This window comes from Parasteatoda tepidariorum, chromosome 9, assembly GCF_982258835.1.
Source record: "Parasteatoda tepidariorum strain Cologne lab strain chromosome 9, Ptep-v5.0, whole genome shotgun sequence".
Taxonomy (NCBI): Eukaryota; Metazoa; Arthropoda; class Arachnida; order Araneae; family Theridiidae; genus Parasteatoda; species Parasteatoda tepidariorum.
The window spans coordinates 71784417-71803529 of record NC_141763.1 but is presented as its reverse complement, the minus strand read 5'-3'; the positions used below and the strand labels follow the sequence as shown (position 1 = coordinate 71803529).

Sequence of the window (19113 nt, the reverse complement as noted above, 5' to 3'; positions counted from 1 at the left end):
ATAAGTTTTTAAATAATGACAAAATTTAACAAATAGTTCTTACCCTAATTGTATCACTACACTAGCACATTAAATATTGCAGGAATCTACAACCGGATATTTGCAACTCTACAAAAGTGATGTGATTATGTCTGATTTAAATCAGATTTAATTGGATACCTGTAAACGACGTCACGTCTGTGTGTTGAACCTGATTGACTTCTGAATCTCCGAATGCCTCGATTTACCTACGATGATGTCACTTGCAGGTACCCGAATTTTGCATCAGTAACTATGTAAATATTGTATCAGGGTGCCTAAAATTCTTAGAACAATTTAATAGTGGTAACTTAAATGAGAAAACTTCGATAATTTAATATATTTATATCCACTACTAAGGTTATTTTGTAATTAATATTCGCGATCGCAGCGACATCTGGAGAGAAGACCGATTCCATGTCTTAACCCTTCTCCCTTCCCTTTCCTCCTCTGCTCAGTTGTATGGAAATATACTACGATATATTTTCCCATTCCAATAATATTTTCGCATTTAATTGTCCAAAATATTTCCTAAAATATCACTTTTAAGAACTATGTTTAATGCTGTTTTGAGTTCCATTTAGTTTTTTAACTAAAAATTGTTAGTCTATCTGAAAATCAAGACAGAAACTAACGTACCTTTTCCTCTATAACTATTCACATGCTAATGGTGAAAGTATGTAAAGTGTTGCCATAGGTAGGGAGTTCTGCTTTGCACCACCTGTAGCACATTTCGATTGCCAATATCTGTCTGTATGAAGACTTTGCCCAGCCAGACGTTAAAGTGGTGTCGTAAGAAAATTCTTGCTGGCAATAACGTAAATTTGCTATCAATAACAAATTCGTGGAAAACCTGTTAATATCGATTCCTTATCCCTTATCTACATTGTCCCTTTAGAATTATTTGTTTGATTAAACTCATAATTATTTAACTAAAAAGAAGACAAATCTAAAAAATAGTATTAAATTGTGTAAAAATTTATAAAATTTTTACATTATGTAAAAATTTATGCAAAATTTTATTATTATGTAAAAATTTATATGTAACAATTTATAAAATTTTTACATTATGTAAAAATTTTATTATTATGTAATGTAAAAATTTATATGTAACAATTTATAAAATTTTTACATTATGTAAAAATTTTATTATTATGTAATGTAAAAATTTATATGTAACAATTTATAAAATTTTTACATAATTTAATACAATACATAATTTTACATTATTCAATTTTTAACATAAATTTTTTTAAAAATTTATAAAATCGTAAACTTTTATTATCTTTTCAAAATAAAAAAAAAACGAATAAAAATCTGAAATAGCAATTAAAAACCAAATCTAGAAGTTACTTTTTCACCATAAAAATCTTTTTTATTAATTTGATAATTAACTGCCAAGTGTTTAGTCATGCATTTACATTTAAAAAATGTAATACTGTTTTCCAATCTGCCAAAATTTGCAAAGAAATTTCGGGTGAAAAATATAAATATTACATTTGACTACATTAAACACTAGTGTTTACACTAGTCATTTCTACCCGACGCAAAAAATATATAAATAAAAACGAAAAAATATAAGTTTTCAAATTATAATTCATTAATCCGAAAATCATCAATACAAAGTTTCAAATAAATGCAAATTGTTTGCCTTTCTGTCTCTAGGCTAAAGAAGAAGAAAAATTATCAACTGCATGTAAAGGGTGATTCATTTTACAGATTCCCTTAAATGTATTTTCTGAAGAAAAAAAATCACTGGTAGAGAGAGGTCGAAGAAACAAAATGCTTTAACTAATTACCATGGATCAAAAAAATTTGTAAATAAAGTATGTTTTGTATTACAACTGATCAACTGAAATCCTAAAATTGGCCCGAAATTAAAGCCATAAATTTATGATAATCTCATTAAAAAAAAATTTCACCACTCTTTAAATTTTTCCAGACTATTGGCAGCGCTGCGTCTAATCAACTTATAACTCAAAGTTCAAGAAAACAAAAATGCATGAAAAGATTGAAAGGCATGGAGCAATATAGTGATAGGCAACTGTTATTCCAAACGGTGACATTTTTACCAACTATTCTTTCGTATTTTTCCAAATAAATACTTTACAAGTTTTCGGCATTCCCATTAGATGGCAGCACAACAAACGAATATAGCTTATAGACTATTCATTTTTTTCCCCCAATCAAAAACGATCTTCCGTCTCTATGGATACATTCTTTTTATAGAAAATTACTTGAGAAATGAACCAAAAAATTAAAAACAAAATTTTTTCCCAATTTTTTTTTCTATTATTATTTACTTACTTTCGGAAAAATTATATAACTGTGCAGCTTTTCCTAAAAAAAAAAATTCGCGTTTTTGCAATTTTTTTCTAAGAAAAAAATTATGCAGTGAAGCGACATAAGCAGCGCCTGCTGAGATTGCTTGTTTCAACATAATATAAGCAGATATAAGCCCCCATATAAGCAGAAAATAAGACAATATATTTTACTCCATAGTTCATGAAAAAACTGAATAGACTCCTTTTTCCATACGAAATTTTTTTTTTAAATAAACGAATATTTTTTCGTAAATAATGAAGGTTTTAAACGATTAAAACTGGTTTTAATCCAAAAGAATTATTTCATTGAACATTTTAAAATTTAGAAAAAAAATTTTATTTAAGAATTCTATTTCTAAGGGCAAATTGTTTTTATTAAATTAGAATAGTTCCATATTTTCCGCTATAAAAAAAAAATCAAATTTGGTTAAATCGGCTTTTTCTTCTTTCATCTAAAAAATATTGGCTTAATGGGATTAGCTTAAACATTTTTAATTTTTTAAAAAGGGAATAAAAATATATTTCGTTTTTTTTTCAGCACAAATTGTTATAATTTATTTCTTAAAATATTTCTAGCAATAACAAAATTTTCAAGACTACTCAAACCAAATATTTTTTTAAAATATTATTTTCTATTTCACAAAGAATAAAACTTGTATTTTCCAAAAAATTTATGTCATTAAACATTTTGATCGTTTTTAGTTTAAAAAAATATCACAAGATTTTATTGCAAAATATTTTTAACTATTAAAATAATTTTACATTTCTCGCAATTAAAAATGTCAAATAAAAATTGTACAAAAGTTCGTTTGTTTTTTCAAAAAATAATTTCACAATTTTTTTTTTTTTAATTTTAAAAATGTTGAAGCAGTTTTAAAATTAAAAAAAATATTTTTGAATTTCATTTCACAGGGGAAATTATTTTCGTTCATTACGATAATTCTATTTTCTCGCAATAATAATAACAAAAAAAAAAAAAAAAATAATAATAATTCTGGGAGAATTGGATAATTCGTTAAAAAAAATTATATAGATATATTGTACAACTCGCGTGATATATTTTTTTTTATTGTTAGGATATAATAAATAAAAACAAATTGCATTAAATAAAAAAAAATATTTTTAAAAACTTTGAAACCGTCATATACTTACGGACAAAAATTGATGTAATTTAAAGAAATAAGGTAATAAAAACTGATATTTTTCTTCAAAATTTATTTATTTATTTTTGAACAAAAAAAAAAGGAATTTCAATTCCGTTTTTCACAAAAAAAATTTAAATATTTTTCTCCAGCCAGAGAGTAAATTATTATCTTGTCTTCAACTGATATAAACCTTATGTCACTTTAACAATAATTTTTCTTTAAAAAAGCACTTAAACCCACCGGAAAAATTACGACCCTTAGGTAAACTTCCTCTCCTACAAAAAATATAATTTAGAAGATTATATATGTTTTGTTGCTTAGCAACACGGTAAAGTAACAAAAAAATTTTAAAATTTAACGAGATTATTAGGTCTTAATGACTGAGATTATTCTGAATTTTTTAACCTATCTCTGAAAATACTTCTAAATAAAAAAAAAATTTATTGCCTATATTGGAATCTTTTTCTTTAAAAGAAAATAGCAAAAACGAGGTTTGTAAATTTGTGGGGCTATGTAATTCGTTAAGTATTTTATTACCCCCAAAAATATGCTTTCTTCAAACATTTGTTTGTTTACATATTGTATGGAATGAACAGAAATCTATGATTATTTTTAAGAAAATATTAATCTTCCAACATTTTGAACAACTTTAGTCATTAAAAAATAAACCAATAAAAAATATAGGAAAATTTTAATTTATAGTAAATTGTTTCTTTTATTAAAAAAAAATTCCAATTTCTCGCAATTAAAAAAGTTTATAAAACACTTTTATGCCTTAAAAATCATCTTAAAATATTGTAGGACATACAGAATTAAATTAATTCTTTCAAAAAACAAATAATAAAAATAATATAGAGCAGAAATATATCGAAAGTTTGGGAAAAAATGTTAAAAAAATTTTGTAGAATTTTATGTTTTAATAAAAATTATTTTCAGAAATTTATTAAAATAATTCTTTGCAATAAAAATTTGGCAACTCTGTACAAAACAAATAGCTTTTTTATTAGTATGAACATAAAAATAATGCAGGTCATAAAAAATTAACACAAGTCATTCCGAAGAAAAAAGTCCTTAAACATTTTGAAATTTAAATTTTAAAAAAAAACTAGAAATTTTTTTAAATAAAAATTTTGTTTATTTAATAAAAAAAAAGTTGTATTTTTCACAATAAAAAAATGTGACGGCAAATATATATTTTCAGTTCATTATAAATCAGATGTAATAATAGCAGGGCTGTTTGTTGAACACAATTAGCATACCAAACAATTTCAATTTCGAATACAATTTGAAATAATAAAAAAAAAAAATTACAATTCACAAATAATAATTCCATTCTAATTAGCGGCAGTAAAAGTTAATAAAGTCTCCACATAACAAGGAGCTAATACAATTATCAATACAAATCCCACCTTAAAAGCAAATTACTTGTTTGAGAAAAGAACTCACAAAATCCCTTCATAGATAAACAATTTCAACTCAACACAATCTGCTCTCAGCCAATTAGTTTACGAAACAAAATCACGGAAGAAAGTATTCGGGTGAAAGGGGAAAAAGAAAGGGATAAAATATTTTATAAAAGGGGAAAAAAGTATGCGAAAGGAGGGGGGGGGAGACAGAATCTAAAAATCGATATTACTCAGGTTTTTGTCTGATACGCAGACAACTTGTAAGAAAGATAAACTGGATCGGAATGATGCAGTAGCTATTTTCAGTGACGTGCTTTATCCTGAGGATATGTTCCTTTTCCAAAGTAGCTGCTTCCCCCCCCCAACCCCTCCTCTTGAATCGCCCCCGCATCCCCTTCCTCCTCGGTCGCCATGGCAACCGTTTCCCTGCCTCCAGTGTGATCACATTTCAAATAGCAAGATGGGGAAAATAAATCAACTGCTACCCTTAGCAACTTTAATGAAGAGCACTGTTTACACTAATAAGAGATCATTTAAGAAAGAAGTGTTTAGCAATATATAAGTATTTTTGGATAGCCAAAAATGAGAGATTGGGTAAATATGAGAATATGGATTAATTTGGTTGCGAAATTCGGGAGAAGTGTTCTCCAGTTCTTTTTGACTCTGTAAATGTAATTTCTATGTCTTGGTTAAAGGGACACAATGTATTAGATTACATTTAATTAGAATTTAGCTTTTAGAATTATATTCGGAAGTAAATTTTTATTTTTGTTTATCTCCTATTTCGAGCGTATACAAATTCGATAAAATTAAAAAGGGATGGAAATAATAATAATTTATTTTTAATCACAAAAAAAAAAATTATTTATTGTATTTCAGATTTCAAAAATGAGATCCTAATAATTTGATAGCTAGGATAAAAAAACATTTTTTTAATTAAAATAAAATAATAATATTCAATTTAACGAGGTCTAGCTAAATTGATTTTTTTATGACTTAAACTTGAAAACTTTATGACTTACACTTAAATGAACTAAGGTAGGTAACAAAGTGAAGAAAATTCATTCAGTTACCTACAATTTATAAACAAAAATAAAAACAGAATTTAATTTTCTTTGAGATATTTTTAATTACCAAAAAAATGAGTATTTCTTTTCAATTAAAATGAAAAGGATTAGTTTTTATTTTAATTCAAACAGTTTAAAATCATTTTCGCCCAACAAAATTAAAGCCAACCAAAGGGGTGGGGGATTATTTTTCCAATAAAAATTTAATAAATAATTCCAATAAAAATTTCCATTTTTTAAAAATAAAAAAGATTTCTGCCCAAAAAAGTTATAACAGTGCTACAAATTTTAACCCCTAAATTTAATTGCAAAATATACACATCTGACAATATCACATACTTTAAAATTTTTAACTATTTATTACTCTTTCATACACTCTATAAGTTAACCTATTTTTGTCATAAGTTCTAAGAATTATGTTTACAAGCATGTACTTTAGAAGGAAGATGAAAAAATCATTATCAATCTAAATTATCTATTAAAAATTAATTTTCTGTCTGTAAAAAATGCGTATTTAATAGTAATTAAGGATGGGAAATAACTGAATTTCAATTCAAAATGCTATGCTTGGGGACATTTTGTAGATTGCAGAAATACAATATGAATAACAAATTTTGAAACTGTCTTAAAATCAAGTAAATTAAATGAGTCATTAAAAAAAAAAAACTTTTTTACCCTCAGATTATGTTCTAAATTGAATTATCGTAATTCAGGAAAGATAATTCAAAATAAATTTGAAAAGTAGGTTGATTTTTTAAGAAAATCGAAAGGTGAAAATCATTGTTAAAAGACCATTTAGAAAGTTTATTTTAACTGTAATATATTTTAATGCAAGATATCTCATTAATTCTCGTAACTAGTTTCGTAACTAGTTCGTAACTAACCTCATTTCGGAGAAATTTGTTTGAAAATCACGGATTTTTTTCCTTAAAATTTTTTTCATTTTTATAGAACTCTATAGTGATCCATTCCACAGGGATGAGTTTGGTAAAAAAAAAAAATAGCTGAAACTAGAAATCCAAAAATGTTCTGTGCAAAATCACTTTTTAAATTGAAATAATACCTGAAATTATAGCAAGAAAAAAGGGTATAAAGGAAGCATTTATCCATAGAATATTATCAACGTGAACGTTTTAGTAAAAATATCGAAGCTAAATTGTATTTATTTATTTAAATTATGTGAATATGAATTGTAATGCGTGGTTTTTAAATCACACAAATACTAATCTCAACATTTAATTTTAAAATCTCGTGAATACAAATCTCGGATATGTGATTTTAAAATCACGTGAATATACGAATCTGGATATTCGATTTTAAAATCGCGTGAATACGAATCTCGATGTTTGATCATAAAATCGCGTAAATACGAATTCCGATGTATAATTTTTCTGTCACTTAAACACGAATCATAATAGTGGCTTTTAAATAGCGTGAATATGAGACGCTATATTTGATATAAATCATGAAAATACGAAACACGATGAGCGACCTTAAATCGCATAAATAGGAATCGCGATGTGTGATTTTAAATCATTTGAATGTAATTTTAAAGCGTGGAAAATTTCCGCGAACGGCGTTCGCCAACATCATACGGGTCTGTTCGAAGCTAATATAAATCTTTTGTTATTCAGATGTCATTATTGAAAGAAAAAAAAAGTTTCGAGATAGTGTTGTTTTGGAAATTGTATATAAAATATGGTTTAAAACTTTATAAGGGATTTCATTCATTTTGCTACTTCTTACCAAAACAAAACAGGATTTACAACAGTTGCTGTTTTAAAGAGCTGTTATTGATTGCCAATAACTGTCGGAAAAGAAATGAGACTAGAAATGCAGGGCTCACTAAACAAATTCAAAATACCTTTAAATATGTGTTGAGTAATTTCTCTTTATTTATATTTTATTAATAAGTATGTATTATTAAATAACTACTTATTAATTTAAATTGAAGTAAATGAGAGGATGCGTTTATGAGCTGTATTACATATGATTATATCTTCATCTCCTACTTTCAGAGTTTGTTTAATACTATCTAATCAAAGTTGGCAAGTTTTTGACATTTTATAGTTTTTTCTGGTTTCCGTCATGTCAAAAACTTTGATATATAAAATAATTATTAGAAAATATAAAGAAGAAATAATTTTAATAAAAGTACACCTAAAACTGCAAGTGATCTATGTTCTTTAATCATTTTAACATTAAATTCGCCATTTTGTTTTTTCAGTTGCTGTCAAAGATCCGTAATTTCGGTGTAAAAAATTATAATCTATTATAAATGTTAAATAATTATAAATAAAAATACATATAATTACAATTTATCTTATCTGTTAATTTCTTTAATTATTGAATTTGGATTACTGATTACCTTGCAAAATTAAATTATCTCTATTAACAAGTTCACATACTAAAAGTTTAATTTATAAAGAAACATAATAATCTATTAAAAAGTATAATAAAGTTTACACACTAAAACTAAGATGTATGAGGAAATTTATTATAATAACAATACTAAATATTGATAACTTAATTAAACACTTGAATTTGTTGATTGAAAAAAAAACTGATTTAAACAAACATTCATATTTTTTGTAAATTATAATTAGTTTAGCTATCAGAGAATATATTATAATCATAATTTATCATATTCACGAGTTATGATCAAACAATTATTGGTGACTCCTTTATTTTCACTTAAGCTGAAAAAATCTGTTTAAATCCTGGCATAAAAGAATAAAAAACAATATTTAGATTGGTGACAATTGACAACTCATAATTATACATACTAAATGGTTATAATAATCATGTTCCTTGAAAAAGCAGTTAATAGATTCAATAGTTTTGGCTTTATTTTTTATACATGATATATAATATGAATCATAATTGTAATAGCAATTATAATGAAAGAATTGTGCATGGTTTAAAGAATTATGTCGCTTGACTTCTTATAAAATGTCTCCAAATACAGAAAAGAAATTAGTCCAGATTTTTAGACACTATGAGATTTTTTGACAAGCCTTGTCAAACACTAGTTTTGACATGAAAACATGATTCTGCATGAAGGACAGATAAAACATGCATATAATATATAATTATATCACAGATAAGTATTATGGTACACAGACTATAGATCAGTATTATAAGGGTACTACAAACTTTAATGTATTATTATTTCCCAACGCTGTAACTACTTGAAATTAGATAAATCTTCACTTCAAACTCAGTTGCATGCCTTTGGTCCCAGAGTACTATCTCCATGATGATGATTGGATACACTTAAAAAATTATACGTAAAGGTAAAATATCAGAAAATCAAATACACTATTATTATGTTAGCCCGTTATAAGGTGATGGGGAATATGACTTTCCCTCTACTTCAATAATTTTTAAAAGTGGATGGGAAGCTATTTTCCTACCCAAGATTTGAGCGGCTGCCTGCCTATAACATCAGAAAATATTTTTTAAAAAATACCAATTGTTTACATAAATATAGATAATAGATTAGGTTAACTTGGGATTAAGAACAGGTCAAAACTGGGGAGTTATTTTCTTTTGTGCAGCATGCACTTATTTAAAAAAAAAAAAAACTCTTAAAAATCAAATTTGGTGTTGGTAAGCTAAATCATTTTCTTTTTATAAATTAATCACAATCCTAAAAATATTTTAATGTAGTAACACTACCATAAAAAATGGCCCTATAAAGGGTTAATGGCATATGAAAAAAAAATCTTTTTGATGCACAATAACTGAAAAATGAGGTAATTCTACTTAGATTTTTTTTTTTTTTTCATAATAAAAGAATCATTGAAAATCATTATTCAAGAAGAATCTATTTTACCGTTAATAATTTGAACTAATTGTATTGTTATAAGTGGTATATTTTATGAAAGATCACAGATTGTGTGGCAATTATGGAACTTTAATAAGTAATATATGGTGTTCTATGGTAAAATAATATGGTTCTTTTTATTGTTAGCTAATTTATTTCTAACTTAGTAGTATCTGTATTTTATGTACCTTAATTTAATTATAGGCTTAGAATTTGAAACCACAGCATTAAAATTGGAAAACTTTTTTCAACAAAAAAATTACAAAATGTACATATTTAATTAAATACAAAAATGAAACTTAAGCTAATATAACTATTAAAATTGAGAATTTTATTAAAAACAAGTATTTTTTAACTAAATTCAGAAATTAACATCTAAACAGCAACTTATTCAATTATGGATTCAATGATGATTCAATCCAATTTTTTAATTCACCAGGCAAATTTTGATATTTTCCTAAGATTTTCTTAATTTCATAAGGTCTTATCATCAATCTAACAGGCATGTAATTTCTCAATTCGCAAGAAGTAGAATCGCCACAAGATTTAACTAGTTCTATCCGCAATAAGCGCTCGAAAGATTTTCTCACTACAGCTTTTTCAATAGTCCATTTCATTCTATTGCGTAAGAATTTATCCAGCTCACTAAAAACTATTTCAAAATTAAATGGTTCCCCATCATAAATTTCAGTTATATGAGTCATTGCAACAACTAACGACACATCAAGTACAGATAACCCAAGAATAAGCTCACTTTTATAATCGGGAAAATATTTCTTGTAAGCAGTTTGAATGTCCTCAACAGTAAGCTTCGGTTGGGATCTTTTCATGTTTAGAACAGCATAGGTTAAAAGATTCTTCAATGCACGTAAAGTTCTTTGACGATTTAAGAGCCACTCAAGAATATCTTTTACTTCAGATTCTTTAAGCAAACTGGCAATTTCTGAATTCCAACGTTTTTGGAACTTGGCATCTTCGAAGTTGTGCAAAGATAAGAAATGTTTGGCAGAGTCAATGTAATCTTCTAGAGTTATACTCTCACAAAGAAGAATTTTCTGATGAGAAAACCTAGAATTAACCCTATTTTCCAATTTCTGCAAAATATCAGGTTGGCAACACACACCAACAACACAGATTGGTGTTTGCTGAGATTGCACTATGTCAAAAAGATTGTACAGAAGATTTTGGTTCTTATGCTTGCAGAACAGATCAAACTGGTTCAGAATGAACAGAACGGATTTACTTTTCTTAGTTCCACTTTTTAGAGTATCCAACAGCAACCGAAGCTTCTCAGAAAAACTTCTCAATGGTGCATCCTCCACTTCTTGCAATTTGAGCTGGCGAGTTATATCTTGCAAAGCAGTGTTACCATCAATATGTATCATACCATCCAGAGAAACCTGCAACATGTTATCGCAAACAGCCCGGTCTTGGAACACTTTTTCTACGACGCATTCTAATAATGCAGCTTTCCCACTTCCACTGGAGCCAATGATCAAGACGGAATTACTTTCACTCATCAGAGCAGTTCTTTTGATTATGTCTTCAAGATGAGTTTTTTTGGCATCAAAATGGCTCAATAAATGGCCAGAATAACCATTAGGCTTCAGCTGATACTGAAGGGCTGTGTTAAGCTCTTTCCACAAGTCGGGAGACATATTTAAACTTTAATTCCTAGATGCAATTAACTGAAATTAAAAAATATATATATATAAAACTCAAAACACTATAAAATCAAATAAGTAAATCTGTTGAATATTATACTAAACAATTAAATTGAAAAAATAATTAAATATGGTTATTAACCTTTTCCAGTCCACTGATTTTTAGTCAATGTATTTTTTTGTTTGTTTTAATTTACACTCCAATAAAGGGCAAATTATATATTAAGTGAACATACTACCCTCTTTAAAAAATGAGAAGAGAAATTCTTATAAATATGTCAATGAAATTTGTCCCGTAGAACTGTTCAACTGAAATGAGACGAACAATGCACCGGAAAAAAAACTGATCACCCACAATAACTTTTGATCAAATGATTGGATCTTAACGGTCTAGAAGTAAGACTAGCACTAGGAAAGTAATAATAATTAATTTTCAGAAAATAAGGAATAATATATATTAAAATAAAATTTATTTTTAGCATACTGTAGAATTTAATGAACTACTCTTGCCTAATGTCTAGAGCAGGGGTGGCGAACCTTTATACACCAATGTGCCATTTTCTCTATAAAATTGCTTAATGAGGTCATAGACGTGCCGTCAAATAATTTTGACTTCGTGATTATTGGGAAAATAATAATACTAAATACTATCAACTCAAAACTCTTTATTTAGATTGAAAAAAAAATACATTTTGCAATGTCTCAGTTATACAAGTAATTCAACTTAAAGTAACATCAATGTGACTTCTGTTGTTGCAGATTAGATGACCAATAACTTATATTAGGTTCTAAGATGTTAGTTTAAGCAGGACTGTTGATTTTTTTTTGCTAGTTATTTATTGTTAGCTTGTTTTTTACGGTTCTTAACTGTTTTTTAGTATTAATTTTTAATTTTTTTATTAATAATTATTTAATAATTTGTTTGTTTTTTGTGAATTTTAATTTAATTGTTACATATGTTTCATAGCGTAGTAGCAAGTTCGCCATCCCTGGTCTAGAGGACTGTCAATGGCAATGAGGTTGAACTACTTCAAGTAGGGGGGTGGGGTTAACATTTAGGACAGGTTTTGACACTGGTTGATTAAAGAAGTACAAAAGAAGTTATATGACTCTTTGACAATAAAACTCGTATATAAGACTCTTTGAAATGAGTTTTTTCTTGTTTTCACAGCAGGAGAAAGTCCCAAACTCTGTGATGAGAAGAACTCTTTGATTAAACTAATACTGAAAATAAATCGAAAAAGCAATTTAAATTCTATATTTTTCAGGGAAACCTGCATGTTCCCAGGAGAGTTCGTTTATGAAAATATGTTAGGTGTTTGAAGAAATATTTTTTAATCCATGACAATTTTAGAAAGGCACCAAGTTTTTAATAATATATATTTTAATTTATTTATCTTGCTTAAATGCAATTTTTACTACAATGAAATCATCCCTGTAAATAGTTATTGAAAAGAAAGAAGATAAAATATGAAGGGATTGAATTCACTGTTAAATTGTAAGCTGACTTTAGTTGAAAACAAATCTTGATCTTAACAAAAATTTTGTTTTTCAGGAAGGAAGAGAAATTAAAAATTTCATTTGACCCAAATGGACACGCACCAAGATTCTCAAGCCCAAGCATTGTGAAAATATTGTACAGACTTGCTATCGATGCTTAATCATAAATATAACAGGAATAGCACATCTATAACAGCTACATCGAAAGTCACTATCATCCATTAGGGCATAATTCAGGATCTTACCTTCCTATTTTCTTAGAAACACCATTGCTCCTGCCTCATAGGTTCAGCCTGCGCAGATTTTTTTTGCCACTTATCGTAGAATTATACTTTGTAAAAAATGTCAATAAAATGTAAGATTTTTATTCTACAATTTGTTATTATTGTAGTAATTTAATTTTATATATTGTCACTAAGTTTAATTTGTGTATTTTGAGTCTGTTGTAAAATATAAATATATATATATATTTTTTTTTTAAGTATGGGGGCTCATATAATTATTTGTTTACTTTAAAAACATCACATTTTAACCATGGTATCTAATTTATATTTTGTATAATATCTAAGTAACCTCAGAGTTTTTTCTGGGCTCAAGCTGAAATAATATTGCAGGGGGGGGATATGGGGCAGGGGGGAGGGAGAGCTTTCGGAGATAGTGCACAGTCTCCTATAACCATTAATCAGTCTTTATAATGAAATATGTAAGATAGAGCTTTTTTAACAATTTAAAAATTAACCAACTGCCAGATTATTTTACTTTTTTTTTTCAAAAATTACTACCTTTCTTATTGATCAAGGATCTACATGAGATCAATTACACAAAATATCTAAATTAAATTACCAAAAAATTCTTAACTGCACTATGCAGCCATTTTGAAGGGAAAAAAACAATATTTCAATGAATGTTAACATCAATATAAATCAGATTATTTTAAATACTACCTCATACTAAAAATACCCATGGATTCCTGAATCACTTAACAGTGTAGTTGTTTTACTATGTCATAGTACCTACTAAATAATGAAACCAAAAATTGGAAATACTTGTTAGGACAGAATAAATAAAAAAAAAACATCATTTTAGACAATATAAAAATAAAATGTTTGGTTCAGTAGTTTCTGAAAAGAACTTGAGGCGCTACCAAAAAAACATTAGTTTTTGAATCAAGAAATAAGTTTTCAACTGATTAATTCTTTTCAACTTGCAGCAGTTCTAACAATATGTTACTTGAAACTCTGACAACATGATGGCTTTAGTCATGTTATTTGAAATCAGAAGTTGTGAGAATCATAATAATTTAAAATGTCGACTGCAGAGCTCATTCTAGGAAGGGTAAACAGGGTGCCCTTTTAGTCAAAAGAATCCACCCTGTTGCCCCTGAAGTAAATTAGTGCCCTGATGTAATAGACTCCATACCCTTTTTGCCCTTTCATTCCTCAGCCCTTCTTTATTTTTCCCCCCAAACTCCACAATGGATTTCATAAACTTTTGTTATTTTCAACTCTTTTTATTTAGTTTGTTGTTGCTGTCAATACATAGATTTATATGGGAAAGGAAAAATAGCTATCACACCCCCTTGTTGCACTTGTCTTTGAAAGTTTGCAGTTACTTCTACTATTATTAAATCATAATTATTATTAATCATTTTAGTTATTAATCATAACTACAGACACTTAATAACATACATTTATTATTTTATGAATATATGCATGCATTTTAAGTTAATTACTAAGCTAATTAGCTCATTAACTTGATATATATGTTAATTTGTTAATAAAAATTAGTAATTAATATGATTGCTTTGCTACTTTTAGTAAAGTAGAAAAAAATAAATTCTTTTACTAATTGACAATGTTTTTAATAGAATGTGTAAAGCCTATGAAAGAAATTATTGCCTTTTTAGAAAAATAATGCCCCTTTTTTAAACTTTTGCACTCTGCCCTTTTTTTTCTGCCTAGAATGTATAGTATGAATCTGTGTAGGGGTTAGGGAACTGGCCCTGCATCAGAAAGGTTCTGGGTTCGAATCCCGGACAAGGCATGGATGTTCTTTCATTCTCTGTACTATCTGTCCTTACTGTGAATGCTACTGAAAGAGTGAGCAACTAATATGGTCTTCAGATGCCTGTATTGACCAAATGTCATTTCCCAGATGGGCATTTGAGAAAAAAATAATTTAAAATAACAGGAATGCTCTTCAACCATTAGACATAGAATTTTTATTATACATATTTTCCATACTTTTTTTCGCATTATTTTAGATCAAAATATGTGAAAAATATTACATTTACCATTTTAATAATTTACGGTTATAAAATATAGTATGAAACATTGCTGTCTTTTTCTGCATTAATCGTAAAATCTTTTAAACACTGTTCACTTCCGAACAATTTTTCCAATTTGCATTTAATTGCAGTTTTAGCTCTAAGAGAAACACTTATTCATCATTGAAATTTCTTTAATTTATAAAATCAACTATGATAAAAAAAATTAAATATGAATGAAAAAAATTTTAAACTAGCTTTTATTTTGGATTTTACATTTTAGTGCAAATATAATTGTAATAATCCAACAGATTTTTTTTAGTAATTATTTGGCGGTTTTATATAGTTAAAAAATAGCAAAATATATTTTTGCTTTTAATTAGAGTGTCAGGAAAAATATTTCAAAAGACACCAGTGTCTTATCTGTGTCATTTGTGAAAATATGGTTGCTTTGAGTTCATTTTACTTGTAGAAAATTTTTTGGTTAAATAAGTCACTGGAATAAAATATTGATGTTAAAAACACAAAAATTGCACTTTCTCTTTTAAAAGGCTACAGAAATAAATACATATTTCATCTAATTGTTCAAAACTGCCAAACCGTCGTACTTCCTCCCAGTTTTTTCAACTCATAAATGCCTTGGGACTAATCCAAAAAAAAAAAAAATCAGGTTTCTAAACTCTTAGAATATACTGTGATGTATGATATATTTTTGTGTAGTTTTGAAAAAGAAAATATTTCTCCAGACCTCGTGAATAATGAAATATTTTGTATTATAACAATTTAAATACAGACATTGCTTGCTTAAATATGACATGAGAACCAATTAACCCCTTAACTTGCGCACTCGAGTTAATTCGAGCGTGCTAAACAGGCCTTACTGTGCACACTCAAGATAATTAAGCAGCGTTAAATTTTATGCTGCTAATTTTTCACACTCGAATATAATCGAGGTTGAAAATAACGATGTGAAAGCTAAGAAAAAAAATCATTTTATTGATATTTATCATTTTACATAGGATTGTAAGCTATAACACTTACTTATTCAAGAATAAAATATAGCCTATTTTCAATTGAACAAAAGTGCAGTATATCAAAATTGTCCACCAAAAGAAAAGTTGAACCAGGAGTGGCAAAAAATGGAAACCATGTTCTAAAGTGTGTTTTTTAACTTTTTGGCCGTTTTTTTTTTCTTTCAAAAAATCTGTGCGTTAAATTAAAACTACTTAAATTGTATTGAAATGTATTTCTTGCAAAATTTTGACATATTAAAGGTCAGCACAAAAAGATTTTGAAAAATAACCTTTTATACAATAAAGATATTTAAAAATTGTAAATCTGTGAAATGTAAAGAAAAAATATATACTTACTAGTTTCTACAAGAAAGATTTTCTTTTTTTTACTCACTTCCACTTAGTAACCAGAATCGTACCCCTCTACTATCTAAACAGAAAGAAATAATACAAACATTTTTAAAATTTATAGATTGAAAATCAGGAATTAAACAGTTAAATAAAAAAAAACATATTAATAATTAAAAGGAATTTAATCTACACATCTGCAATCTGAAAATAACAAGAATAACAGACAATATTAAATTATTTTAAATTTTTTTAGAATCAAAGTTGCCACTCAATCATTTAAACTGAAAAAGTAATTTTTTGAATAATGTTAACATCTCATATAGATAGCAAATTTTTCTATTTACTACATACCTAATTAGACAATTTTTTTTTTTTAGTATGACCAGGCATCAGTTTGCAATGAGCATAATGATACTCAGAACAGAAATCAATTACTGAAAAACATAATTAATTTCTAGATTAACTATAAATTAAGGAAAAATATGTAATTCTTGGAGCTCTTCTAAAATCTCCATGATGACAATTAGAACAAAATAATAATTTAAACAGATGTGTGAGTTGATAAAAAAAAAAGAAGAAAAATACGAGTAACCGACAACTGAAGAAGTTATTCTAAATTTTGTTATAATTAAGATCAACAGCAAATACATACAGTAACTTATTAAATCCAGATTCGACCATGAAATACGTTTATAAAAATAGCAACTCTTTTTTACTAATATTGTAATATTTCAAATAAATCCTCTAAGATGAATACTTAAACTTTCGGGGGGAAAGAACCAAATTTTAACTCAGACTGGTTGGTGCCTGCATACCCTTTTACGTGAGGGTTCGAATATATGGCAAAGGACTCAAAGGTCCAACCCAGGTTTACTCCAACGGGCAGGAAAAAACATCTTTCATACACCATCTTGTTTTTTAAATTTATTTGAAAAATCTATACTTTAAATAATTTAAATGTTCAAGAAACAGTTTTATACTATGAAGAGTAATTTGCAAGTTTTTTTTATTACTGAAAAATTTAGTATTGATATTTCTATATGAAACATTGAAGTTAACCTAGAAAATTTTTGCAGAAATAACAATTTTTTACTAAAAAAAAATTTCTTTTTTTCAAAATATTTATCTTACTTAAAAAAAATAAAAACTTCTGTCATTTATACAACAGTTTTCTAAAAAAAAAATTTTTCAAAGCATTTTATTAGTATATCATTAACAACCTAACAGAAAAAAATAATGAATTTGTAACAATTCAAAAGGTAATAATGTTGCTTTTCATATTCAAGATCATAAAATGCAGTATAATTGCTCAAACCATTGTAAATGTAATATACAAATAAAAACAATGTATAATAAACAAAAATGCTTTATCTAAATTTCATTTATCAAATATCAACTGAATTTTTTAAATATAAACCATTTATATTGCAAAACAGTTTACAAACATACAAAAATAAATAAAAACTGAGTAGTTTGTAAGCTATTTGAAATACATTTTCGAATTCAATGGGTAGATATTCAAAGATATAATAACAATAAAACAAAACAATAAAAAATATTTAAGAAAAAATAACAGAATAATATGAAATAACATGAACAAACCGAAATGCATCGGAACTGAGTAATATATACCGATTTTAGTCAGTTTTGAGCAGCGATGAAATACAAAATAAAACCTTATGCATGCAACAGTTTAACAGAATGCATTCTTTATGTCGAAATTAACTAAAAAGTTTTTAAATAAAAAAAATTTTATATAAAAATAAGATTTTTAAATACTTACGTCGCACTTAAAACAATTATGAAATAAAAATTAGCATGGCAGATCCTAAACTTCATTTTAATATGAAAACTATAATTTGTTTATTTACTTCGACATTCCCGCGCACGGTAAGCCACTAAAAGCAGAAAGAGCATGAAAAAAATGAATGCGCGCGCATTCGAAAACATCAAGGCTTAAAAAGAAAGCTACATTCCTGTCTTTAGGCGCAAAAAGAACTGAATTGACTTCATATCGGCCATGAGGGAATTATTTTCCCTTCGTCTACTAGGCTGATGTTTAAAACGAGTCAAGATTAAAAAGTATTACTAGCTTATAAACCGTATTGAATTTTGAAAAAGAATAACATATTTTATTTGGCGAACGTTTTTAGAATTGTTTATGAGGAGACAAATTACAAATTTTCTTTATTTCCTAATTATGCGATTCTAATTACATTTAGTTTCTTTTTAATTGAGTACGTAATATAAGTTATTAAACGAATATATCCTTAATTTACGCATCTGTATATACTTACAGCTGCTGTAAAAAGAAATGTTTAAATTGAATTTAAAAAATATTTGTTTCTACAAATTTTAAATTGAAAAATAAGATTAGTATGGCAAAAAATTATACAGGTCTGAGTAATATCATAAAATGGATTATATCACTGTTACGCGATGAGGAAAATCATACATATATTATCATTGCAAATAAAATTAATAAAGTATATATTACAAAACATATCTATTACCAATCAAAATGGCTACG

General features: G+C 26.8%; 1 protein-coding gene and 1 long non-coding RNA gene across 9 annotated transcripts in view; one reads left to right on the top strand and one right to left on the bottom strand.

Annotated features, from left to right (window-relative positions):
• The window catches only part of LOC107446885 (uncharacterized), a 50599-nt gene extending 37169 nt beyond the window's left edge, over positions 1-13430 (top strand). The window contains exons 2-3 of the long non-coding RNA XR_011637858.2: positions 83-248; positions 13009-13430. This is a non-coding gene — a long non-coding RNA (uncharacterized LOC107446885). The remainder of the gene's footprint in view (positions 1-82; positions 249-13008) is intronic.
• The window catches only part of Orc4 (origin recognition complex subunit 4), a 46244-nt gene continuing 37230 nt past the window's right edge, over positions 10100-19113 (bottom strand). Inside the window, exons 1-3 of one of the 8 annotated variants that reach the window (XM_016061663.4) lie at positions 18367-18561; positions 16590-16662; positions 10100-11463 (exon numbers count right to left, since the gene is read on the bottom strand). In XM_016061663.4, coding sequence (XP_015917149.2) covers positions 10185-11447 — 1263 coding nt within the window. In that variant the 5' untranslated portion in view covers positions 11448-11463; positions 16590-16662; positions 18367-18561 and the 3' untranslated portion in view covers positions 10100-10184. Of the gene's footprint in view, positions 11478-16589; positions 16663-18185; positions 18325-18366; positions 18562-19113 lie in introns of those variants that run through there. The other 7 variants (XM_071186077.2, XM_043042039.3, XM_016061661.4 and 4 more) reach the window with 7 other exon arrangements.